The sequence below is a fragment of the Salvia splendens genome, chromosome 4, assembly GCF_004379255.2.
Source record: "Salvia splendens isolate huo1 chromosome 4, SspV2, whole genome shotgun sequence".
NCBI lineage: Eukaryota > Viridiplantae > Streptophyta > Magnoliopsida > Lamiales > Lamiaceae > Salvia > Salvia splendens.
The window spans coordinates 2,672,232-2,697,820 of NC_056035.1; the positions used below are offsets into that span (position 1 = coordinate 2,672,232).

The window sequence follows — 25,589 nt, forward strand, 5'->3', positions numbered from 1 at the left end:
TGTCAAACGAGATTGTTTTGAATTTTTTAACCCGCAGAATTACAATTTTACCCCTAGTTAAATTAAAAAACAGAAAAAGAGGAATCATTTTTCCTTCTCTCCTTTCATGTAGTTCACTTCCCCAAAAAAGGTTATGTCATGGATTCGCCACCGTGAAAGGAGTTCATGTTCTGGATCCGCCACTGTGAAAGGGCAAACTCGCTCCGGCAACAGTTTCGCCGATCTTACTAGCCTTAAACACAGCGCCGCCGAGCCTCCTCCAGCTGAAATATCCCTTCTTTTTCTCCAACAACTTGTCAATCTGTCTCTCCATGATCAGGCACTGCCTCTGCAGAATGGCCACATCCTCCTTGAGCCTCCTGATCTCCATCTCCTGCCTCACCTCGCGCTTCGAGAGGCACCGGGCTGGCGCGGCGAGCCCCACTCCCGGGCTGCGAAGCCCGGCCAGGAACCCGCTCCAGTCAATGTGCTTGCTCAGCTTGTCCTGCTCGGACAGGAGCACCCGGATGACGGCCCGGACTGGGAGCCTCTCGTTTTGCGCCGCGTGGAGGCATGCCTCTGTCGATAGCTTTCTGCTCTCCATTAACATACATAGATTCTTTCTCTCTTGCTTCGACAATCCTGGATGTGCCTGCACAAATTTCATTTTTTTTCATAACTGAAATTACAATTATGATTCTTGCGATTGAAGAAATCTTAGTTATGCATGTATATATAATATCAGTCCGAAATCTGAATACACGTCTCTTTGTTATAATTTTATACCCATTGCAAGATTTCTGTAATTCTAGCATTATCAATTGGATAAAAATCATGCATTATGTAAATAGTCAAGGGTTTTAGGATATCTTGAAGTTTTCTATCCATCTTAATTAGTGCATAAATACATTATACTACCATTTTGTATCTTTCTAGTTTAAATGTTTAATCCTAAATATAGTACACACTTCCTATCTATCCTTGAAAGGTATGTAACGTATAAGTAGTAGTACTATATTTCATTTTCTAGTTAAATCTTTATATGAGAATCTTGTGTCAGTTGATAGAAATCAATGGGTTCCATCTTAAAACCAATTGGTGATAAGAGAAGAGGCCCATGAGACTTATATAGTAGATTAAGCTCTTTGTATACACCGATGTGGAATATTATTATATTCATTTTTATGTTTCAATTGCCAACACTCTCCTTCAAACCCTTCAAGGTGAATCTCGGAGGGGTTGGACCTTTTTATAATCGATTGGAAAATCGGCCCAATTTTTTTTCGATCGGTTGGACCACTGACCCAAATTTTCTGCCCAGTTATACTGCTGGGTCAATCATTTTTTTCAATTTCAGCCCAGATATACTGCTAGGTCAGTTAAATATGACCCACAGTCGGCGACCCGCTCTGATACTATGATAGAAATCCATGGGTTTCATCTTAAAACCAATTGGTTTTAAGATAAAACCCATGGATTTCTATCACCAGTGACACTCAAAAAAAGTCAACAAAAGAAAGTGAAGTTTCTGAAAAAAAAAAGTAAACAAAGTGTAGTACAATCAAGATTTTGTGACACAATCACAAAATATAAAGGGTAAAATGTCGGAACAAATCATAAAATTCTAATTCGGTCTGTAACTTTAAAATCGATAGGAAAAATCCTTAAATCACATTGTTTTGAATTATCCCATAAAGAAATATTCAGATGGTCTACATGCAGTATACTACTGATGTGGTGTGTGCATATCTCAGATTGATGACTTGGTTAGTGTGTTGCCAGAGACATTAAGATTAAAGAGATATAAACTCAAATATATGTTGTCATGTTAGATACAATTTTCTTAAACTTCATTGTTTTTCTAGCTAATTTTTAAAATTGATTCAGAATTTGCCGAAATATTCCACATATAATTACTAGGTAGCTTACTTTGATGTATATATCGATGGCACGATAAATCCCATTATCGGTGGCGCGTGCATGGCACGGGACGGCGCTAGCAAGAGCAACAAACTGCGGCAGCGTCAGATTCCGATCAACCGCCGCCTCGGCAAGGTAGCTATGGACGAGCCTAGCCACTTTGCTAAGCGCCGCCCCGCTTCTAGAAACTTCCACCTCGCTCAAGAACCTCCTCACCAGCCGCACCACCACCTCGAAGTCCAGCGCCGCCAGCTCCTTCAGCGGAGCCTGGTCGAGCTGCCGCGCGGCGCGCCTCTCGATCTCCTCGCGGCAGCCGGCCTCGGCCCCGACCTCGCCCGCTACTCGCATTGCCCTCAGCAGGAAGCCGCAGGGGACGGAGTCCTTCTCCTGTGGCAGGATTCCCACCAGAGTCTCAATGAAGCGCCTCCTCTTCCGCCGCGACGCCGCCGAGCCGTCGCCGTATGCGGCGGCCTGGGGCTGAGTGTCGTCGTCGCCGGCTAGGGCGGGGAGGTATTTGGAGGCGTAGTGTGTGATGATTGAGGCGATGAGGTCGGGCCGGACGCCCTTCCCTCGGATTCGGTTCAGGGTTTTGACGAAGTTTTCAGTGTCGGAGGCGGAGGCGTCCTCGGACCAGCATTCGTCCGAGAACGTCGCCTGCTTGCCGGAAGATGGGCTTGGGCTCGACTGCATTTTGTTGCTGAATAAGATGCGTAGCGGATATGCTTTATATAGTTATGTTACGAAGTAATGGTTCGGTTTGATGGATTAGATAATACTGAGACTTATGAATGTTGTTTGATTAGTTTATAAAGATTGATATTTGACATGTAAGATTATTCTTGGGTTGAGTTATGACTTTGTCGTGGGACAAAATTAATTTCGGATAGTTATTAGTCAATTTAAGCTTAGGTATTTCGGAGCAAGTTAATCATAAATAACCGAATATCTGTGAATAAATGATTGCCAATTATGAAGAGAGGATGGGGAAATTGATGAGACACTGTGAATTGTTATACTAGATGTTTAATTGTGAAGAGAGTTATCATTGTTTTTTGGCGTTGGTAGGAAGAGAAAGAAGGATAAGATTGTAACTTGTAAGGAGGGGTTGTAATATGATGTGAGGTGTTGGCATTGTCTTCTCTCTTTCCATCTAAGGCAAAATAGAATAAGCCATGGTATATGTCTTTTCATGGAAAGATTGCATTAAAATCCATTGTCCTCTCTATCTGTTTCACGAGAATTCTTCCATGTAAACAATGGCAAATGGCAAATGGCAAATGGTAAATTTTAAATACACTATACATTTTATTATTATTTCTTATTTATATATTTTAATTGGGTACTTTTTATATAACGAAACATACTAATTTCATTAAAAATGAAAATTACATAGTTAAATTAAAAAATCAAATTACATAGTTGACATATATGTATGTTTACTACAGCATATGATATTGTTACACTCAATAACCAAAATCAGTTTCACTCTTATTAATTTAATAATAATCTGATTCGAATATTGATAATAAAAAATAATCAGACCACATGGCACACTTTAATTAGGCGACACTTAATCGTTATGTAAAGTTCTTTTAGACTTCGCAAAGTGTAAACACTACATGAAGGTGGCGTTCGGTTGCCATGACTAATATCATGAGACTATCCATTTAGGATTAAGTTGTGAGATTATTTTAGTTGGATGGGGAGGCTATGACTAATTATCATTAGACTATTCATCTAGGATTAAGTTGTAGGGTTCAATCTTATGAACCAAACATGATACATATTTAATTATGAGATTTAATCTTGGCAACCGAACACCCCCGAAGTGTATAGTCAATGACGAGATGTGGTCAGGTAACGCCTAAGCACTCTGCAGAGTGCTTTTACACTTTGTTTAATGTAAAGTGCTAATGAAGTACTCTGTCAAATAATTAAGTGTTAATAGCGTGCTTTGCGCGCTATACAAGGTGCCTAGCATTACTTAGTTCTTATAGATTTTTGCATTTGGGGCATGCCCAATATCAATCTCGACTGTGTAAATGTTGAGTTAAATTGTTCACAATTTTGGCATTAAAATCAATATGAACAAGTATGTCATCATTCGTCGAAAAAAAATCAGGCTATGCTCCATTTCAAAAATTAAAATAAATTAACAGTTTAGTAATCAGAACAAAACATGAATTCATCAAAACAAAACAAGAAATTCTGTAATTTACAGATTTTAAAAGCTAATAGTTTACAAAATCATAATTTGACGAAAGCTATAGGAAAATGATCATTTATTTTATAATTACTTAAAACATTTATTACGCTAGTAGATTTTATTGCATACGAGAAGCATGTGGTGTGGAAGTGGCGACGTCATCTCGGGGACCAAAGTGTTGTCCCAATTTGAAGTGGCATTTAATTAAAATGTCGTGAGTTTTTATGGCCTTTGTATTTTCTCAACGGATTTACAATAAACATATTTCAAATGTCAAATATAATAGATATGGAATTCATGATACAAATTATAACACGATTAAATCGAATCCAACACAATTTTTCTAATTCTTTCTAAAAATTTGATAATGTAGTCATTTTACCGACGTGATAATTATGAATTTGAATAATACATACATTTATCATTATCATTATAAAAATATGTACTATCACAAAATACAATTATAGTACGTACTACTTTGTAGAAGTATCAAATTTTGCGATTGAGGAAGTATTTAAAGTTAGGAGTTTATCATCAAGTTTTGTGTTAATTTTCATTTTATCCCTAATTTGTTTTCAAATGAAAGTCTTTATTTTTCTCGATGCCTTTTAAGAAATGTTAATAATCATGAGTTTGAAAAAATTAATCAAATGCAAATCTCACTTTCATATACTATACTACTAATTTTATAAAGTAATATAAATGAAAATAGTTAACTAACACACTATGCCATAAATCATATAGATTCTCCCAACTTAACTAACAAAGCAAAAGAAAACAAGAAAACTAGATTTAGTGAACATTCTATATATTAAACCATTGGGCTTAATTAAAGTAGCATGACTAAGTAGCTCTCTAATTATTTTATAAGCAGGAAAACAAAATCTTACAAATGAACTAATTATAAGAATTACTGGATGGAAAATCAACCCCAAGTCGATGGTGACTCAAACCTGGCCAATCTTACGAAAACATCGTTGCTTATTCCTCCCGTTATCGAACTAAACGTACTCACGCGCTTCGAGGAGACGAGGATTCGGAAGAAGCACCTGACGGGTCGCCTCCTGCTGCATTCAAGGTCGACTCACCGTTAAGCGAGCCGTTACCACTATCAGTCGAAGACACGACCGGGATCTTCACTGCAGCTCTTTCCATCTCCTTCTCGAGATCCTCCTCTTTCCTCAATGCGGTGAATTGGCCGTCTAATGACCTGGCGGCTCCTAACCACGCGAGAACAATAACGAGAAGTATCCCACCGAGATAGGGAGTCGAATTTGCTAGTGATCCGAAGCTCAAGATCATGAACTGCTGGATCAGAGCACCTCCGGATTTCCCCAACGGATTGCACACAACGTCAATAGCTGCCTTCCCTTTAACCTGAAACCCGAGTTTTTTTAGTGAGTAATAACATTTTCACGATCACAACACGTACGGTGAAATTTGTGAAACAATACCTTGGTGTCCTCGTCCAAAGGAATGTAAGCCATTTCCTTGCAAGGATCGAACAAGCTGTACTTGGCACTCTTACTGAAAATGTTCTGCAACGCCCCGACATACACAGCTGCTAAAAGTGGAGTCAACCCGAATTGAGCAAGGGTCGGAGCGAGAGGGGCACCAAATAAAATCAACGAAAAGAATCCAACTCCAGTTAGAAGCAAGACGGTAGGCGTGACAGTTGCTGCCACTCCCCAACCGTATTTGCCAAAGATCCATTGACTCAAAAGCATCATAGAGAAGGTGGCTATTCCAGTAGCAGTTGAGAAGTCACCCATAAACGACGAGTATTCATTTGGTGTTGGGAACTGTGCAATTTAGAGAGAACAAAAGTATGAATACATCGAAAGGTTAGTTTAAATGCTAAGAAATGGTGCGTTCGGAGAGAAGGCCTTGTTTACCTGGGCTTTAAGCTTTGATTTCCATGTAACCTCGACAAGGTTGATGCTTATACCATATGCTACCACCAAAGTGGCAAGATCTCTAATATATTTCGAAGATACCAAAAACTTCAAGCTCTCCATTGTTCCCATTTTCGGCTTCTCCTGATATGGACAAAGACACGGTTAATAAGCAACTGGAAGCAGGAAAAATAGACCTCTAAAAGTAGACAAACATATGGAAAAGACACAGTGGATGTAAACTGTCAGTAGAGTGACAATTAGGGAATTCTCGAAAACATGTAAAAATATATTTTAGCTAAAACTAGTCTTTCAAAGCCACCATTATGAACTACTAAAAGAAATGAAAATGAGAAAAAGCAACTTCTAATACCTTCTTCTTCAGACTACGGGCGGGAAGCTGAACATTGTTATTCACCCACCAGTAAAGGAAACAAATTGCAAATCCCATCGCCACCACGATACTCATCATTCCCTTCAAGGAGATGGCCCATCCATCGACACCGGGAGCCAGGGTCTGCCTCATTTGGGAGAAGTACTTCACTGTCCGGCCAGAGAAGATAAGGGCGATGTTCGCACCAAGTCCAAAGAGTGGATAGAATTTCTTTGCTTCGTCCACTGTAGTAATCTGCCAAGACAGTGCATTGAACAGCGTTTTACAAATATGTCGAAAGACAATTCAACATATATGGAAAAACATACAAAACTATATCAGTTCTGATCCTATATCAATGAGAATATCACACCATCCCCAAATCAATACGGAAAACAACTTCATCAACACATATATTTGCTAACAACCAGTAAAGCCATCACCATACGATAATCGATTTACTATCCATCATTTCACCAACTAGAGTCCAGGCATAAACTAGGATTCACAAACACAGAACTATAAAAAGAGACAAATCAAATCAATCCCTGAGAAGCAAAGCATGGATGAAATGAAACCACAATTCATCAAAAGCAGAGCACTGAGATGATGAAAAACAAATACCTGATTAGCAAATCCCCAAAACAGAACTGAGACAACCACACTCCCCCAGAGCTCAGCCATGACATAGAAAAGACAGAAACTCCAAATCCTCAAAATAGCAAGAGGGCCAAGAAACCTCGGACCAAGAACATTAAGAAGGTTATCCGCAAGAGCTGTGGGGTGGAAATACTTGCTGAGGGGATACAGAACGAACCCGAAAGCCCCGAAAAAGCCGATAAAGGGGAGGATAGTAGTATAAAAGAGGGCCTGCTTGGACAACACATTAGACATCTTTGTGTACAAGAGCATGAACCCAATAGCCATAGGCAAATTCACCCATGTTTTCAAGAAAGGTATAATCTCAGCACTAGACCCTGGTGCTGTCACCACCAAAACATCCTTTGTATCCCTCAGAATTGTGTAATTAAACAGAATACAGAAAAACATCAACCCAAGTGGGACAATTTTCTTGAGTGTCTCAACCTCAATTCCCATAAACTTAGGTGATGCATCTTTCTCCCCAAAAACAGGCTGCCCATCAGCAGAAGCTGCGGCGGCCTCAGCTTTACAGATGGGATAATTTCTACTCTTTTGACCGAAAAATTGAGGCTTTGCCGCAAATCCTTGAAACCTCGAGAATCCATTGACGGATAACGAGGGCACATTAGGTTTTAAAGAGGGGTTTAAAGGGCTGAATCTGTACCTCAAACCCTGCGACGGCTGGGGAATGAAAGCTCTGATTTTTGGGTTTGAAGGCAGGGAAAGAAGCCCTTTTGACTGAAGAACGCCTTGCATTTTTTCTCCACCGACCCCTCTCTCTCCCTCGCTGCTCTGGTTTCAGACGGGTTTTCTCGAGAAACCTAGCAAGATTTGATTTTTATGAGAGAGAAAGGAGAGATGGAGGGAGATAAGGTTGGGGGATGGAGTAGAAGATAGTCTTTCTCTTGTTCGAGGAGGGGTTTTTGAAGGAGGTGTTCAAAATTCATTTTATATCTCGTAGAATTGAAACCCTTGAAAATCTAGGTTGTACAAGATGACAAAAAAAAAAGATGGGACTTTTATAATATGTATAAAATGTGATTACTAATTACTTGAAAATGGTTTTAAAAGGGTTAATTGTAATATATCATCTGAATTTTGGGATTATTTATAAAAATGACATGAATTTTTAAAACATGTAGTGGCCGGAATTTTTGGAAAATGAACTTTGAAAAAATTACGAAATGGTATGAACTTTCATAAATATTGTAAAAAATCAGGAAAAATCTCGTACGTGAGCAACGAAGAATGGATACAATTTAGAGCATTCGGAATCGATTGAGTTTTCTGAAGATAGTTTTATCTTCTACTCCATTTCATAATAAATATGTTTGGAATAGTTCACAATTTTTAAACAAGTTCAGAATATTCTTTCGTTCGTATATTTTAAAGCAAGAGCTTTTTTTCCAACTTTCATTAAAATTCCCAAAAAATATATTTTTATAGTTGTAGTCATTTTATTTAAAAAAATCCATGTTACTTTTTCATATTTCAAACTTTAGATTTTTATAAATGATTTTAAAGTTCGACTATATAGCCCGGTAGTAGATGATATTTTAGAGCCACAGACCAAAAGTGCAAATGAGATCACGTGAATAGGAAGTGTGTTGAAGCCTAGGATATTTTTGAGTTGCATACTTACACAAGTTTCCATAAGTGGATTTTTCATAATATCTTCACTCATTGAGAAAGAATATTATGATACTTGCACATTTTTATAAAAATTACAAAAAGTAGCTTTTCTAAAATAGTTAACCCTTTGCGAGAGAATATACTATGAATCTATGATATTGATACTTGCTCACTTTTATACAAATCCCAACAAGACTAAGAGCACCCACAACCGTACCCTTGCCAATGAGCACGGTTGTGAGCTCGGCCCAACTTTTTCTGCCTGCTTTTAGGCAAGAGCACAACACCCACAGTCGTGCTCTTCCGCAAGGACGAGAACAAGGGCCCACCGTTCTATTATTCAATTTAAATAAAAACATTTCCATAATATTAAAATTCATTAAAAAAACTGAAATAATATTACAAATTATAAATAAAATAAAAATTACATAATTAAAATCCTACAAAATAAAAATTACATAATTAAAATCCTAAAAATTAAAATTACATAATTAAAATCCTAAAAATTAAAAATTATATAATTAAATTCATAAGTGACCGAATTTCGTCCAAATGAATAATGAATGTGTGTATTTATAGATGGTTTTGGGATTAATTTTTTTTAAAAAAAATCAAAAAAATTTCAAAAAAACGGTAATAAAACAGCTATATTTTTGGGAATCCGAAAATATTTTTTTTATTTTTGGTATTATTTTTTATTTTTTTTTTTTAAAGAAAAAAAGAAAATGCCAACGGCCAATAGAAACACGCCACGTCGCCCTGCTCACTGGCACGGACGTGTTCTATGCATAGAGCACGTCCGTGCTAGCGGCAAGGCGCAGCGGAGGACAAGCGTGTCCTTGCCAGCGGCAAGGACGGACGGTGAGTTTGTGCTCACCGTTGCAGATGCTCTAATAGTCTGCCTCAAAAAAGAAAATTTCATTTAAGATGATGAGGTGGGGAATATTTTTATTTCAGATATGAAGATTCTTTGGATTCCCATAATGATTTTGGAAGGCTCTGGAAGTAAATCAATGAAAGCTCAAGAATTTCTCAAACTTTAATTTTTTGTGGAAAGTTTCTCTGATATTTGAAAAGCAAGTAGTATTTCTTTTTCAGTTTTTAAAATGTGAGATTAATACAAAAATTACACCGCGTATTCTCATTTTTCATGAAGTTCTTTTATATTAAAGTTATTAATATATTTAACCAGGCATTAGTCATGTCATGCATCATTATATATAATTAGAATATTATTTTCAAATAGGAAATTATAATCAAACTTTTCAATTGGCCAAACCCTACATATATAGTTACTCCACTAAGTATTTTATTTGAGTTCACTGTTACGATAGAGTAAACTATATATCTCTCTAATTCTTCTTTGGTGTTTGGTGTGGTGGGTAGGGATGTCAATGTAGCCCGTAATCCGTGAGTTGGCTCGAATAGCCCGCCAAATTTATAAGATTAGGGCTGGAAATTTCTAACCCGATAAAATCAAAACCCGATTAGTCCGCACTCGATTAACTTGCAACCCGTTAGGGCCAGACCCGAAAACCCAATGAGATGGCCCGAAAACCCGATAAAATTTCTATTATTCTATTTTTTTACTCTTAATTCGACACTTAATTGATTAATTTTATAATATAGATAAATAAAAATAACTTTTGAATTTATATTAAATATACAAACTATATATTAAATTTTTATTAATATAATAATTGATTAATAAATTAAAAACTTCAAATTCATTAAAAAAATATTTAAATTTCTAAAACATGCATTAAAATTCCGTGAAATATCTCAAATATTAGTATTTGATCATGTTTATGATTGAGTTTAAGCATATATCTCAAATATATCATAATTAAATGTTTTACATTGTATGAATTAACTAATTTTAATCATTATTTATTGGATTGATCGCATGTTAATTTTATCGGAAGCAACCCGATTAACCCGTTGGGCTAGCCCGAAACCCGAGCTTTTAGGGCCAGGGTTGAACTTTTATAACCGAAAGAAATCACAACTCGATTAGCTCTCACCCGATTGACCCGCAACCCGACGGGCCGGCCCGATTGACATACCCAGTGATGGGTATAATTGATTATTTAAACTATTTGTATCATTTTATGATTCACAAAGTTTGTAACATTCTGGTCTTAGTTGGAATGATGTGGACATTAATTAAATGGGCCCAAGAATCTTTTGTTGGAGTAGGACGACTATAGAATTTTTAATAATATCATTACTACTATGTCATTCAAAGTTGTCACCTATAAATAAATAAATAGTAGTAAAGTTGTCACCTATAAATAAATAAATAGTAGTATAATTTTCTACTACTAGTATTTTTTAGTCAATCACAAGGCCCAATAGTTTAGAGATTGGTTACTATAACTATGCTTAAACAAAGTAGGAATAATTTTATCTGGATATTATATAGTCTTCCTTCATTTGCATAGCATAATATAAAATGAAAGTTATACATGAAAAAATGCATGGAAAATTTATCTCACGTGAACTAGCTTTGTCACATAGGCATCTTGATTTAATTTAATTTAAGTGCTGTCTTTTCAACTTTTCTGGCTTTATAATACAATGAAAATATATATAAGACTAATAATAGTTTAATCTACTCATTTAGTTTTAGTCAGTTCATCATTTAAAGCTGATTTAGGTTAAAAACCGAAGCTTTTCTACCCTAAACATATCTTAGGTTTGATATGTATCCGTAGTCTCTCTTTAGACAATATATATATATATATATATAGCTAAAGGGTAAAGCCGAATTTAGTCTAATATTAGAATTTTTGTATGTGTTACAAAACTGGTGAGAAATAGAATAGCATAATAGTGTTTCAGAAGACAAACAACAACAATAAAAATAACATTTCCAAGATCGATACAAGATAAACTAAGCATCAGACGAACAATAACGAGAACAATTGCACTGTCAAAGATTTAGGCCATAATACTGAATGCATTAATATTTGATAAGCATTGAATCAAGAATGGTCCATTCCTAATTCATACACTTTAGAATAGTTTACCAACACGTGATGAACGTTCTTAGTTTTGTTAAGTTGACCAGTCAGAGCTGCACCAACTCACCCCCTTCCTACAAAATTTACAACACCCTATTCTCTACAAAAAAGTGTCCAAATAATTATGAAATGTGCACTATCTTAAGTTCAAAAATATTAAAATTTCATATTTTCCTGATAATAAAAGTCCAAATAACGTTCCAAGTCAATTCAGCTGGCTCTCCCTATATTTTGTTTTAAACATTTTTTTAAGACTTTAAACAACTGAAATTGCAAGTCGTTAAATGTTCGGTATTCATGAGACTTCTATTGCAGCAAAAAAGGCGATTCCGTCGCCTTGTCGGCCCCCACACTCCGGCCCGACATCATGTGAGGGGGTTAAATCAGGGTACGCAGTAGCCCGTTAAGGGGGAGGCCTTAACCCACTGACTGCCAGAAGCTCATCTCCCAATGCCTCACACTTGTGCCTGAGAGATGGAAGCAACTACACGACAGCAGTGAGATTTGAATCCAGGCTCGTTGCAGTAAGATCTACCCCTCCGTTGCTAACTGCGCTACGCCCCTGCGGGCATTCATGAGACTTTGATGTAAACAAAGTTGGCGCAAATAGTGAGACCAACACTAATAAAAACTAACAAACTTAGAACTTATATATTAATTTTAGATAAAATTCAATGAACTAGGTAAACAACTTGTGACGATGAAGAGCTCGGCATGGAGCTGTTGGGAGACTACTCCTCGTTGGTAAGTGAGGTTGACGGATAATGCCATGAGGCTGCAAGGCCACTCCTCTTCTGTATGCTACTTTTCTTTTATAATGATTTTGGATAAAGTGTTTATTTTTCTCTATATATTTTTTTTGTTAATGTAATTATTTTAAATTGCTTCGAGAGTATTATTGTGCTGCTCACCAATTTTAACTCTAAGTTTTTCATTTATATAAAAAAATGAAAAGTTCAAAACATTTTTTTTTATAAATTCCTTTTACCTTTGGATAATTAATCTAAAGCCTAATACCAATTTAAGAATACAAAACAGAGGTAGAGGCCCATGAGCCCGTAAGCCCACATTATAAAGTAAGCCTTACAACATAGACACGTGTCTTCCCATGATTGATTTTATTGATCACAAAAACACAGTCGATTAACTGATTTTTTCCGATCTCCACAGGAGATATGGTGGCTTCATCGAGTTCATGGGCGCGAGCTTTGCTTCAGATCTCTCCGTACACATTCTCCGCTATCGGAATCTCAATATCTATCGGCGTCTCAGTTCTCGGCGCCGCCTGGTATTTCTCGCACATTGTGATATAATCCTTCTGCGTCTCTTGCTTGTGAATTTTTCGTCTGATTTTGCTTAATTGGTGGAAATTTAGGGGAATATATATAACTGGAAGTAGTTTGATTGGTGCTGCCATCAAAGCTCCTCGCATTACCTCCAAAAACCTAATCAGGTACTTTTCAAATCAGAGCAGTTTTAGATTTGCATTACTAGTTATTGTCAATGCTGATATATTTAGCATTCAGTTCCGAGTTTATTGCTTAATCGTAGCTTAGTATACTGTTTTTGAGTTTACTGTGGTGATTAAATGCTAGTTTGGTGATGCTTCGTTTCGAACTTAGTGAGAATCGGAATGTGAAGAAGTATTCTTTAATCTGAAGCTAGTTCATTCATTGTTTAGGAATACGATTTGATGTTGAACGTCGTTTAAATCGAGTTCTTAGATGCTGATGTCCTCAAAAATGATTTCAACACTTTGGAGGGAGTGTTGTAGGGGATGAAGTCATAAAATGGCACAGTTTCCTGATTTCTAGTTTTTAAAGAAAATATAGTATTACTCCTACTAGTTAAAGCTGCTAAAAATTGGTCAGAGACTATCTCAGGGACTCAGAGTAAAAAGTAAAAACTGAATGCTTATTGGTTTACTTGGATTGTTCTAAGCCAACCTTACCTATTGGTTTATGTCATTAAAAATGGAATGGATTTAAATAACTAATGTTTCAGATAATTTACTTGCAAAAGCATATCACATTGTATTCCCTCACAAATTGACTGAGAAGAAATGAGTTCAATGACTAAACCTATGTTCCTACTGCCTGTAGATTTCAGTTAGGTTTAATCTGAGGAGTCAGCCATATAAATTTCAGGGAGTTTCTTTTCTTGTACTGTATCTGTCTATAGAGAGAGTTAAGGACTATAAATTGAAGAGTGATGATAAACAACCAAATTTTGTATAACCAAAATAAGGTTAGATTAATAATTTGATGTATTAATTATATATTAAAATAATAAATGTAGTAAGTGGACAAGTTAAAAAAGACTTATTAGCCTTTAACCTCATTTTTTATTTTTATATTTGAATTTCCTTTCTATTGTTTTTAAAATTTGAATTAAAGTATGCACTAATTGCATTTATGGTTTAAAAAAAGTAAAAAAATTATATACACAAATCATAAATATATGACCACAATATTATGCAGTGTCTATGTACTATATATGTATCCATATATCTTAATTAAATGCATAAATAAACCTTTTTTTTCAAATAAACTAGTTTTTGGTTGTACAAAATTTATTCACATAGATTTGTTGTAAATTAAAATGCTCAAGTGGTCTGAGAAGATAAATGAGCAAATTCTTATTTTGATTATCTCGTTGTTTGAGAGAGAACTAAGCGCTAATGTAGTTGAGATTGGAAAACGTTCATGCTATCCGTAATGTAACGACTAACGGTGTCACTGCTAGTAGCTCTGTCTAACTCCACCCTTCTCCCAGTGTGATTTTCTGCGAGGCTGTTGCCATATATGGAGTCATCGTGGCTATCATTCTTCAGACAAAGCTAGACAGTGTGCCTCAAACCAAGATTTATGACCCAGAGTCCCTCAGAGCAGGCTATGCTATATTTGCATCTGGAATCATCGTGGGTTTTGCAAATCTTGTCTGTGGGTGAGTTTAAATTTTCTTTCACCACCTTTATGTCAGATTTAAGATACATTTCTCCCTCCACTGATTTTCACCTCCCTCTGTTCTGTTTCACACAGGCTATGTGTTGGAATAATTGGCAGCAGTTGTGCTCTGTCGGATGCACAAAACTCGACTCTTTTCGTTAAGATCCTCGTTATAGAGATCTTCGGGAGTGCACTCGGACTATTTGGTGTCATCGTAGGCATCATTATGTCTGCTCATGCAACTTGGCCTATGAAGTAAATCATTCCATGCAGTAAAACTCGGGTATCTTTAATGCTTCATATATTTTTTTCTTCTTGTAGTTTATGTTCTTCTAGAGAGAAACCAAAATCCCAAAAATATTCCACTTAGGCTGTGTATGTAATTCTTCCCATTAATAAATAATATCTGATCCTTAAATTCTTTTCTGGTTACTTCAGTGTACTATAATCAATCTAATGTAACACACTTTATTAATTTTAAAACAATGGGAACAAATTCTTCAATGTTAGGGCATACAAACATCACTCATTTCCATCAATTCTTCTTACCATATCTCTCAACTCTCTCATCAATCCAAGCCCTCATGTCAGCCAGCACGAGATTCGCATTCTCGTCAGGCTCACCCTGTATCAGAGAGTGGTACATCCCTTCGTACAGCTTCAGCGTCTTGTCCTCACTGCTCGCCTTGTCGTACAACAACTGTGATCCGGACCACTCAGCTAGCCCATCCGATGTCCCGTGGGCAGCGAAGAAGGGGATGGTCACCTTGTCGAAGTTGTTCTGCGCATACTCAGTCTGCCTCAGCAACTCCCTCATCGTCCCCACCCTAGGTTTCCCAGTGTACCTCATCGGGTTGCTCGCGATCACCTTGAGCTTCTCCGGGTCTTTGATGGCCTTGCCGACCATCTTGTTGTCCGGCATTGCAGCCCATGTATCAGCTAACCCGAATAGCATCCCGTACGCGAACAAGTGAACCTGAACAAACACATTTTATCAAGTTGAGATGTCGAAAAAAATGTATACGATGCAAGAAACATGTTTTACGGATGAGCCTAATGAAATAGCACGATGCTATAACAAAATTATTTTCTTTTGCTAAGTCTATACACAAATGGAATTTGAAGTTTATCATAAATAAGAAACTAATTCATCCAAAAAAAGTTTATCATAAATTTGAAGCTTAAATTAGTCCATGTACATTTATGGTAATTTTTGTATATCGAGATGAGTCATATTTTCTAATTAACATAAACCATTTTATTATGTATGTCTCTCATTCTTTGTCAATTTCCAGATCGAAAATCAACTCAATCACTACACAGCAATAAAATCAAGCAGAATCGAAAATCTCACCTTGGACGGCATCATGCTCTCAGGAATGACGAACAGCGGTGCGGAGAAGATGAGTCCAGTCCACAGATCCTTCTCCGACTGGAAATACATCAGCAGCGTGGCAAGCCCTCCCATCGACTCCCCGACCAGGAACGCCGGAAGATCCTTGTACTCCTCGCTAACCCTGACGCTCCTGAAGAACGCGAGCGAGGCGGCGGCGACCTTGGGCAGATCCCCCATGTAGCATCGGATCCCGTCGGAGCGGCCGTGGCCGAGCATGTCGGCGGCGAAGACGGCGTACCCCCAGCCGGCGTAGCTGATGCAGAACTTCTGGAACATCCAGGAGGTGTCGGAGCCGTAGCCGTGGGTCATGAACACGGAGCCCTTGACGGGGCGGGTCGGGTCGAGGGGGAGGAACGACTGCGTGAAGAGGCGGCCGTGTGGGGAATCGAAGTAGGATTTGGAATTGCGGACGCCCTGGGAGGCGTAGTACTCCTCCTCCGGTGTATCGCCCCAGAAATTGGCGGGGGCGGAGGGATTTTCCGGCGACATTGCTTTGATTTTGGGGGTGGGAGTTGGTGGGAGAGAGGGGTTGTTTAAATTGGGGGGAATTTTTGGGGGTGGTTGGGAGTGGGTTATGTCTCACAACCAATTTTGGTGGGGTCCACCGCATTTTATTTCCTTTTACAATAGTCAATAGTTCACCAAACATATTATATGATTTATTTAATATATTCGATAAGGTTTGCTCTGAAATATTCAGACGTTCTAAATTAATTGTTTAATGGAGTAATTTTCATGTAGTACTGTACAGATGGAAGTTGGTAGCTTTCTCCAAGTGGAAAAAATGGTAGTAGTAGTTATTCTTTTCAAAAGTCATTTTACAATTCTATTTTTCGATTAAGTGGTCGACATTTTTCATTCACAATATATATATTCTAGGCTTCTATCTGTATTTTCAGTCACTAGCTATCTATTTTTCATTTTAATTTGGTATATTCATGTAATTTGTGATATTTATAAAAATCCAAATAAAATGTTAAGGATTAGGAAATTACTTAATTAAATACTAGAAATTACAAAAAATAAAATTCCTAATGGTACAAAACTAAAATATATGCTCCCTCTGTCCCACAAAGATTGTTCTATTTTTCCATTTCCATCCGTCCCACAAAATTTGTCTCATTTCACTTTTTACCATTTTTTGTAGTGAACCTCATATTCCACTCACTCATTCTTACTCACATTTTATTATAAAACCAACACATTAAATTAGGACCTACATTCTACTAACTTTTTCAATTCATTTTTCATTACATTTCTTAAAACCCGTGTCAGGTCAAAGTGGGACAATCTTTGTGGGACGGAGGGGTAATATATAAGATATGGTTTTATTGTAGTAGCTCGAGCTAGTTTGATGCCGGGTCATGAACCCCTCGATAATTTTACTCTTTACCTATACACTCATATTACAAATTGATGCAATAAACATGTTATCTGGATAGCGCATATGGTAATGCGATCGCGTTCATGTTCCTCGTAGTCTCGTGTTCATATAATATAAATATATCATATGATATTAATAAATTTAATTCCAAATTTTGTTTTTCTTAGTCTTTTTCTTTGATTCATATCTTTATCATCTATATTAATTTTTTTTTGTGTGTGTTTTTCTTATGATAATTTTGCTATTTTTCTACTTTTTCAAGTAGTATTAATCCATTTTACACTCCACTAATTAATTTCATCAAATAATTCATTATTTTAATGTTAAACATGTATACTATGTGAGAATTTAGTATCGCCAATAATAACTGTTGTTTTTGGTGACGTTGATATAAAAAATTATCCTACAACTAACCAACTTGGGCCGCATTATTAAAAGTTTGGCTTTGCCACTTCCTACATATAGGACAAGCCTTTTAGCAATGTGTTGCAAAATCAATGATTACAAATATTCATACGTTAAAATTAATTAGAGATAAGAAGGTAGTCGCTTGATCGAAGAAGATGGTCGCACACCTCCACACGATTTCACATTACCTTAATTCATCAAGCAAATTGAAAAGCAATTTCGCATTGGATAAGAGTTGTTGAACTGATAATATTTGAAGGGGCCCACTACATGTTTTGCAATTTGGACATTCCACTATGCTCACTTTTATCTTACAACTAACACGACTTGACTAATAATTTACGATCATAAATCAAATCCAACTTTCAAATTGGAAGCAACACAAGACCCTCCAAATCAATGTTAGTATAAAGTTCAAGCCAAATCCAACGTTGAATTCAAAAATAAGACAAACCCCTCTAAATCAATGTTAAAATAGTGAATGTAATAAAGATTTTGTAATTAACGAGCTCACACTGTCACATACAAGTACTCTTGAAAATGCTTGTTTAGTTACCAAGCATAAAATTCTCAATAATTTCGTGAATTTTGCTAGATAAGTTAGCCACCATTATTATACCGAACACTTTATGTGACCAGATATTTATGGTTTTACCTAGTATTGTTGTCTATGTAACGAGCATTGTGCATACTGAATGCTATTTTCTTAGTGGTTATTAATATGTCGAGCAATCGTGAATATTTACCCAATAAAGAGCTAGTATACGTGTGGAAATGCAATTTTCCTCAATATGTATTGTCGAGCCAAAATATTCCAATAAATATCCACCATGAGCATTTTCCCAACTTTTGATATCTAATTTTGCTGACATTCATTATTTTATTTGATCAACTAGAATAAGCCCATGGACTATGCACTAATGTTAAACCACATAAAAAAAATTGATTACTCAAATAACTGAAAACTTTCATTGGACCTCAGTCTCAAATTTGAACGCGTGAGTCGTGTGACATAAATCTTTATCTTGAGTTCTCATCAAATATAAAAAGAGCAGAACCTTATAAATTATAATAAGAGGTGCCAAATAGAATAGTCAAACAAACTGTAATAATTATTCAGATCCTTTTCGTGGTTCAACATCATAACCTACACTAGACAAGAAATATAGAGATTCAACGAGAGAAACCATGGGAATTCAATCACATTTTACTCATAAGATCATTCGATCAAAGACACAGGATTTTAAGCCTTACGTTTATTGCAAAAAAGATCAAGCACCCAACTTTTACGCCACCCTTACAAACCTTCTTCGCTGCTGGTCAGGCAAAAAAACTACAACACACACACAAAAGGAAAACATATAAATCTTTAACCTAGTCTGCCTCCGATTCCTTCTGGCTACTTGGCTTATCGCTCACATCATTCGTGTTGTGTTCAGCAATTTGGACATTTTCGATCTGGTGAGTAACTTGATCCACTTCTTTTAGACTCGGCCTGTGTGTAGTGGCACCAGATGTTACCTCCTCCGAGTTGTTCAGAGGAGCAGTCTGCCATATCCTAATAGTTCCATCTTCAGATCCAGAGGAATAAGATTCGCCACCTGGTGAGAAACGTACACAGTGCACCGGACCATGGTGGCCTTTGTTGCAACCTGGACATGACCAAATGAATGTCATATAGCTCACCAAACAATAAAATATAAGGAAATACTTACTAAAACTAATAACAGTGCCTAATTGTATAATACATGTGTCAGCCTGTCCCAAAATCTGATTGTCAAAGAAGTTGTAATATTCCAGAACATCTAATTTATGCATTGAATGCCAAAGAAAGCATTTTCTTAGTGCATGTTACGCACATAAATTGCTACTAAAAACTGGGAAAGGGTGGATAAAGAAAAAATGATAGCAAAGGAGAGGATATCGTAATTGTGGAGATAAGATACAAAGCAAAAACAAAAATGTGTCTGCTCAAAAATACACAAATTTAAAACGAAGTTACCAATTTCAACTCCTGTGTGGAAATCAAACATGTGAACCCACATGTCTTCTCCACCAGCAATGAACTTGTTGCCATACTTTGGTTCCATCGAAGCTGATTCTACAATGCACGGCATTTCATAACTCTTTACCAACCCAAAGCTGTTAAAAGAAGTCCCGTACATTATTATAATGTTAAAATCAATAAAAACTAACTGTCATGACAACTAGGCAAATGCTGTAAAATCCAACAAAACATACTGATTCGCATCCCAAAACTTTACACTTGTTCCATCAGCAGTTGTTATATAGCGGCCATCTTGACTCACTTCAGCACTGGTTACAGAAGCCTTAGTTTCAAGAGTCCAAACAATTGTGCCAGTTCTCACATCCCATAACCTATCAGCAATGGCTTTACATATTAGATACTATAAATATGTAAGAAATCAACATAAGATTTAAGATAGAAACATGAAAACATAGAAATAAACAGGATAGCACAAAAGCATGAAAAGGCCAGACAAAGAAGCATGTAATGTGACAAAAAGGTAAAGACAAAATTTGGTGCAGCCTCAGGGGAAGTGAATGAATGAACAGGAATGTAAAAAGCTCATGTGCATAAAATGGTAGAATCAGTTCTATTCCACAGTTTGAAAAATGGTGCTGAACTACTTGATAAATTCAAAACGAAGCTAATGTAATATTGGATGGTATTATTACCCTAATGGATATGACAATTTGATGTTTTAGGACAATGTGACATAGATGAAACAAAATAAGCATCAGGAACACTATCTCCACACAATTAGCATCTTCAAAATTAGACTTGCAATGTTTATAGTGAAATATATACCACGTTGACTGGCAATGTTGGAAAGTACATAAATAATGTGTTATGCCCCAATTAGGAAATCAGAACTCAATTCTTTAGATTTTGCATACAAACTGGACACTGACCAGTAGGTTGAACGGTACCTGATGGTAGCATATAGAACTCAAGTTCAAAGTAATCATCACAAAACTCTACAAGAATCACTAACAAAAAAATGACTTGATGGTTCACATACCTCACACCACCCATATCAGTACAGGAACCTAAGATGGTCTGATCACTGTGGAGCCATGAAATAGTCCTTACAGAACCAGGAGACTTTTCGATTTCCCTAGGAGGAGCATCAGGCCTATTTAGATCAAAGATGCGGAGAACTTTTTCCATTCCCCCAGTTAAAAGCAAGTGGGAATCCTGCAGTTTTATAAAGAAAAATTCAATCAGCACAATCTGCATAAATGAGAAACTTGGGGCACATGAGAGATTTTGCTACCTTTGAGCATGTTATATTTACATACACACCTGTGTCCATAACCATATCCTGATACTGGATATCATTTAACATATGCACACACGTATTCTCTGTATTTCAAATGAAGAAGTCGAGGACTCATAGAAATGCCCACATCAGAAAAACCAAAAGAAAAAAACTCTTTGACAATTGCAGCAAGCAAATGGATAAATCATCTTTTCAACCTATTGGTCTAAGATCAAAAATCAAACCATCCACCCCATAAAAAAGTCTCCACGGTATTATGCGACACATTACAAGTAATATTGTTTTCAAAACAAAAGCAGTGAAAGCAAACAGACAGGTAAAAGAAAGTACCTCTGAGAAAGAACAGGCACGGGCAATGTGTTTGTGCTCAAATGAATGCAGTTCATCCCCAGTTAATGCATCCCATAATTTCCTGCAGCCAATCATAGAATCAGGCATATAATTCTCTACTTGCTCTTTCATGAAACTTGAATATCATTACTTAACATTTACTCCCTCCTACCCATTATTAGTGGCCCATACGAGTTGGGCATGTAGAATTAGAAGTGTTTTGTGTGTAAAGTGGTAGGGTCTAATAAAGTTGACTAACTTTTTGTGTGTATAAAGTTTGGTTTTTCGGACTAGACCACTTATGGTGGGACTGCCGAAATAGGTATACAGGCCGCTTATAGCGAAATGTTGAGAGTAGTACATATTCCAATTGGATAATAAGGAAAGAAACAATCAAAACTTTAACTCATACGCAGAAAAATCAGCAGATGCAGAGGCAGCGCGCATGGCTTGTTTATCGAGGCAACAGCTCCACACTGCACCTTTATGTCCTTGAAAGGTCCCGATCCAATCTCCTGTCTCTCCATTTCTTAACATTGGTGTTGAATCTAAAAAGTGATGAGAACTGTGGGTTAGTACTTTATGAAAGCTTCATCTAAAATATTTTAAGTTGTTAAGAGCCCTCTTCGCCTCAAATTAATCTCGAGTATACTTTTTTATAGATGAATCTCCAGTAGAGAAGCTATTCTAGGATATGTTTCCTAGACTAATCAAAGATACAAAATGATAATTTCAACCTGTAGACGAAAAATATGATTTCCACCTAATTAAAAGTACAGCGTACACAACAATTCAGGTTCAACAAGAGACGACAATAGTTCACCAGAAAAAAAAATATACAGAAGACTAGACCATGTCAATGTCAAGATCATCAATAACATGGTGTTGCTCTACTTTACAGGCTTAACTGGTGAAAATAAATGGATAACAACATAATTGACCAAAAGGATATACTGCGATTTCAATTCACAAATCAGAAATACCTATTCCACAACAACTAATCACATCAACAAACATACAACTCATGAAGTACATTTGCGCAGCAAAAAGTAAAATAACAGAAATTGTTTCAAGTGGATAAATACTCTTAAACTGTAACAATATACACTTTCAGAATTCATATTGTCCAACAATACATTGAGCCAAGAATCACAAACACACTAAAGAGAATAAAACTGTCATTTCCAGTAGAGTTCGAACAAAGGGCAATAACAATGGATGGAAGGTGAAAACGCATCCAACAGGGGTTCTTACTCTCATTTTAAGATTGATAATCAAAAGTGTTTTCCACACAACAACATTATAATCGTGATCGATATTAGCATTACTGAATATTTTGACCAAACTATATGATGAATTCACACATAATGTAGAAGCACCGTATTCAAACGACATATTTCATCGAAAGGTATGCGTAATTACCCTTGCTTGCACTAACAAGGAAGAACCCATCAGGCGTTACCGGACTATAGAACAAATCAACAACGGGTCTAGAATGCCCATGGCAGACCAATGGAGCTACAACCTTCTTCTTATCCATTCTTCAAATCCCCCAAGAATTGCCCCGACAACAACTTTTGTTTTCCAATGTACAAGAAAAATACTCAAAAACAACAGCAAATGAACACTACTCCCCCGATCACAGTTCCAATAACCACATTCAATCGTAAATTACGACAATTGACACACAAAAACACGTCAAATCAGTCAAAACTCCTCAAACTGGAAACATGTGTAAGACAAAAATAGTATATGTCGCTGTATGTATATGCAGTGGCGGCAATGAACACAGGTGCGAAACCCTAATCTTTTGAAAATTTGTGATCGGTCAGAATTCTGCGCCGGATCCACACCTCCTAACCCTAGATAGATCAAATTTATTCGTTAATTTGGTAAAAATTAGAAAAATAATTACTAAGGAAATGGAAACAGTGTAAAACTGAGCTATAGGGCTAGGCGCAAGAATGTTGGAGATGCCCTAGTTTATTTATATACACAATTTCAGAGAATTTCCAGTTTTTCGCTCTCCTATTTCTTTCTTGTTTTATGTCACTCATTATTTTGCAATCAAAGGGCCTCACCTTGCTATAATATCAACAAGTGACCTTTATTTTTACTCTTTTTTGCAAAGAGTGCCATTAATTGTTTCCTAGTATTTAACTTGAGTTTATAGTAGTTCGAAATGGTTCGAGAAAAAACGTCTTAGGCCATTCACTATTGGGGCTGCAAATGGGGTATCGAACCGCTTAGAGGGGTGCGGTCTGTGGCAGGCCCGTCCCTTGGCCCGTGCGGCCTGTGCGACCGCACATGGCCCCCAATTTTCAGGGGCCTCTAAAATATTTCAGCTCATATACATGTATTCCTATTTTTTCAGCCCAACAAAGCTATTTCTCTTGTATAGCAACGCCCAGACCTTTTTCTAGCATCGTGACTCCAATTCTGATCGGTTTCTTTTCCCGATCGTAGACCTGGGAGCCGCCTGTTCGTGTTCGGTGTTCCTCATCGACAAACGCCGCAACAGGGACCAGCTCACCAGAGCCATCGTTGATCGCTTCTGCAGCGCTTGCCATCGTCGGCCATTGCGATTGGGAGCAGCGCAAACGCATCAATTTGTCTTTTTTTCTATAGTATATTTCTTTAAAATGCATTGTCTTTTTTTCTTTAATTATCATATAGCTTTAAAATGCATTGTCTTTTTTTCTATAGTGGTAGGCCTCATTTTAGATTTTTGCACAGGGCCTCTGATTTTGTCAGGACGGCCCTGGTCTGTGGCACCATGCGTTGCTGAAGGAGGGGTTCAGGATGGGGCGCGGTGGGACGCATGAACTAAGTTGTAGTTCAGGACCTAGCGCGGTAGACATTCTTCCATGCGCGACCGCATGCAATTTAATACGATAATTAAGACCTAATTACCATGATTTATACTTTATTAACCTCAATCAATGTCATTAGTATAGTACTTTACTACATAATTAGTGCGTGCACATGAGATCAGCCAGCGTGCACCTAAGTTATTTTCACATAATACGGAAAATATATTTCATGTTTAGTGATTTAGTCTATGAATTATTTATTTATTTAGTTGGAGATTTCTTTCTTTGTGTAACCATGACATTGCTCATATATCATTGAAACGAGGATTTTTTAACACGTGTGCACAGAAATAGATCACTGCAAGCGCTTGGTCAAGACACCACGCTCCTTAAATCCACTAGAGCACAAGGTCTAGGAACTTAAGAGAACATAAAGTGTTTGGTCGTTGGACACACATCGACTCCCCTTCAAAAAAATATAAATCCCTCAACCCGAATACTATGAATTAGTATAGGGAAGTGGGGTCGATCCCACAGAGATGGACTCGCAAAGTAGTGCTCAGAGACTTTGGACAGACAAATGGCTGCTGCCACGCAACAAAAGGGTTGAGAATTTTAAACTAACTCTAGACCTAGGCAGAAAATGTAAATGCTAGACCTAGGACATGTTAAACTTGTAAATTCAGACTTCGACAACAAGAAACATAACCACTTCCTAGACAGTATAAACAACTACCTAATCTAGCTAAACAGAATATGACTGAAAGTGGGGACCATAATTCCAAAAATGGCAAGTACGGAAAGAACTGCAGATTAACAAACTCTGACGCTAGCTCGCAGCAAAATGCATCCTCTCAACCGAATTAAACTTGCAGATGAACAAAACAGAGCAAAAAGCGAGATTCGACAGAATATAGAGATTTGGTCGTCGTTATCTTGCTGCAACTCGGAAACACATCAGATCTGCGTACACTAGACGGAATGAAAGAAAAACACGTAAACTAAGCATGAAAATCAGATCGAAACTACTCAGATTCACGTCAGAATACTTGATCCACTCCGGATCCAAGACATCCGAACCCAACAACCAACAAATCCAGCAAATCCAACCAAAATTCTTCCACAATCCAACTCCAATCTCCCGGATCTGACCATTAACCTACAATAACTCAGTAAACAGCTGTGAAACGCATCCAACTCAGACAATTTAAAACTCCAAAATCTCAATAAGCGAAACGATCAAACCAGAAATCAACACAATCGCCATAACGGAAAATCAAACTTGCATTTAAACCAGAAACTATTCGGTGAAAACAGCGAACCGAGCTT

The 25,589-nt window shown here is 37.0% G+C and overlaps 5 protein-coding genes across 6 annotated transcripts; 1 reads left to right on the forward strand and 4 right to left on the reverse strand.

Moving 5' to 3' along the window:
• LOC121799295 (coleoptile phototropism protein 1-like) lies at nucleotides 1–2,653 on the reverse strand. The gene is made up of 2 exons (XM_042198615.1): nucleotides 1,909–2,653; nucleotides 1–631 (listed from the first exon to the last, which is right to left on the reverse strand). Exons 1-2 carry the CDS (start codon nucleotides 2,587–2,589, stop codon nucleotides 164–166), a joined length of 1,149 nt encoding a protein of 382 aa, XP_042054549.1. The 5' UTR covers nucleotides 2,590–2,653; the 3' UTR covers nucleotides 1–163.
• A 2,243-nt stretch (nucleotides 2,654–4,896) lies between these two features.
• On the reverse strand, nucleotides 4,897–7,939 carry LOC121797874 (plastidic ATP/ADP-transporter-like). Its single transcript, XM_042196632.1, has 5 exons — nucleotides 6,998–7,939; nucleotides 6,374–6,628; nucleotides 6,001–6,144; nucleotides 5,560–5,907; nucleotides 4,897–5,482 (listed from the first exon to the last, which is right to left on the reverse strand). Exons 1-5 carry the CDS (start codon nucleotides 7,769–7,771, stop codon nucleotides 5,117–5,119), a joined length of 1,887 nt encoding a protein of 628 aa, XP_042052566.1. The 5' UTR covers nucleotides 7,772–7,939; the 3' UTR covers nucleotides 4,897–5,116.
• A 4,881-nt stretch (nucleotides 7,940–12,820) lies between these two features.
• On the forward strand, nucleotides 12,821–16,011 carry LOC121801292 (V-type proton ATPase subunit c''2-like). Of its 2 annotated transcripts, XM_042200756.1 has the most exons (5): nucleotides 12,821–12,961; nucleotides 13,049–13,126; nucleotides 14,449–14,619; nucleotides 14,715–14,904; nucleotides 15,917–16,011. In XM_042200756.1, exons 1-4 carry the CDS (start codon nucleotides 12,849–12,851, stop codon nucleotides 14,878–14,880), a joined length of 528 nt encoding a protein of 175 aa, XP_042056690.1. In that variant the 5' UTR covers nucleotides 12,821–12,848; the 3' UTR covers nucleotides 14,881–14,904; nucleotides 15,917–16,011. The 2 variants fall into 2 exon arrangements, with proteins under 2 accessions (XP_042056690.1, XP_042056689.1); XM_042200755.1 differs by lacking the exon at nucleotides 15,917–16,011 and having other exon boundaries at nucleotides 14,715–15,053.
• LOC121801291 (caffeoylshikimate esterase-like) lies at nucleotides 15,076–16,555 on the reverse strand. Its single transcript, XM_042200754.1, has 2 exons — nucleotides 15,976–16,555; nucleotides 15,076–15,597 (listed from the first exon to the last, which is right to left on the reverse strand). Exons 1-2 carry the CDS (start codon nucleotides 16,504–16,506, stop codon nucleotides 15,157–15,159), a joined length of 972 nt encoding a protein of 323 aa, XP_042056688.1. The 5' UTR covers nucleotides 16,507–16,555; the 3' UTR covers nucleotides 15,076–15,156.
• A 2,445-nt stretch (nucleotides 16,556–19,000) lies between these two features.
• Nucleotides 19,001–23,452, reverse strand: LOC121797876 (serine-threonine kinase receptor-associated protein-like). Its single transcript, XM_042196633.1, has 7 exons — nucleotides 22,870–23,452; nucleotides 21,860–21,995; nucleotides 21,448–21,529; nucleotides 20,857–21,032; nucleotides 20,051–20,188; nucleotides 19,812–19,951; nucleotides 19,001–19,461 (listed from the first exon to the last, which is right to left on the reverse strand). The coding sequence occupies exons 1-7, from the start codon at nucleotides 22,985–22,987 to the stop codon at nucleotides 19,184–19,186; spliced, it is 1,068 nt and encodes a 355-aa protein (XP_042052567.1). The 5' UTR covers nucleotides 22,988–23,452; the 3' UTR covers nucleotides 19,001–19,183.
• Between the last annotated feature and the right edge of the window lie 2,137 nt (nucleotides 23,453–25,589).

Bases quoted from the DNA above. Each gene is read 5' to 3' on its own strand.
- LOC121799295 (XM_042198615.1), bottom strand. From the start codon at position 2,589: ATGCAGTCGAGCCCAAGCCCATCTTCCGGCAAGCAGGCGACGTTCTCG. The intron at 632-1,908 runs GTAAGCTACCTA...AAATTTGTGCAG, and splicing joins CCATCGATATATACATCAAA to GCACATCCAGGATTGTCGAA.
- LOC121797874 (XM_042196632.1), bottom strand. From the start codon at position 7,771: ATGCAAGGCGTTCTTCAGTCAAAAGGGCTTCTTTCCCTGCCTTCAAAC. The intron at 6,145-6,373 runs GTATTAGAAGTT...TGTCCATATCAG, and splicing joins CCCGTAGTCTGAAGAAGAAG to GAGAAGCCGAAAATGGGAAC. The intron at 5,483-5,559 runs GTATTGTTTCAC...CTCGGGTTTCAG, and splicing joins CTTTGGACGAGGACACCAAG to GTTAAAGGGAAGGCAGCTAT.
- LOC121801292 (XM_042200756.1), top strand. From the start codon at position 12,849: ATGGTGGCTTCATCGAGTTCATGGGCGCGAGCTTTGCTTCAGATCTCT. The intron at 12,962-13,048 runs GTATTTCTCGCA...GTGGAAATTTAG, and splicing joins TCAGTTCTCGGCGCCGCCTG to GGGAATATATATAACTGGAA. The intron at 14,620-14,714 runs GTGAGTTTAAAT...TGTTTCACACAG, and splicing joins TTTGCAAATCTTGTCTGTGG to GCTATGTGTTGGAATAATTG.
- LOC121801291 (XM_042200754.1), bottom strand. From the start codon at position 16,506: ATGTCGCCGGAAAATCCCTCCGCCCCCGCCAATTTCTGGGGCGATACA. The intron at 15,598-15,975 runs GTGAGATTTTCG...GTGTTTGTTCAG, and splicing joins AGAGCATGATGCCGTCCAAG to GTTCACTTGTTCGCGTACGG.
- LOC121797876 (XM_042196633.1), bottom strand. From the start codon at position 22,987: ATGGATAAGAAGAAGGTTGTAGCTCCATTGGTCTGCCATGGGCATTCT. The intron at 21,033-21,447 runs GTACTTTCTTTT...ATAAAACTGCAG, and splicing joins GTGCCTGTTCTTTCTCAGAG to GATTCCCACTTGCTTTTAAC. The intron at 19,462-19,811 runs GTAACTTCGTTT...GGTCATGTCCAG, and splicing joins CCACACAGGAGTTGAAATTG to GTTGCAACAAAGGCCACCAT.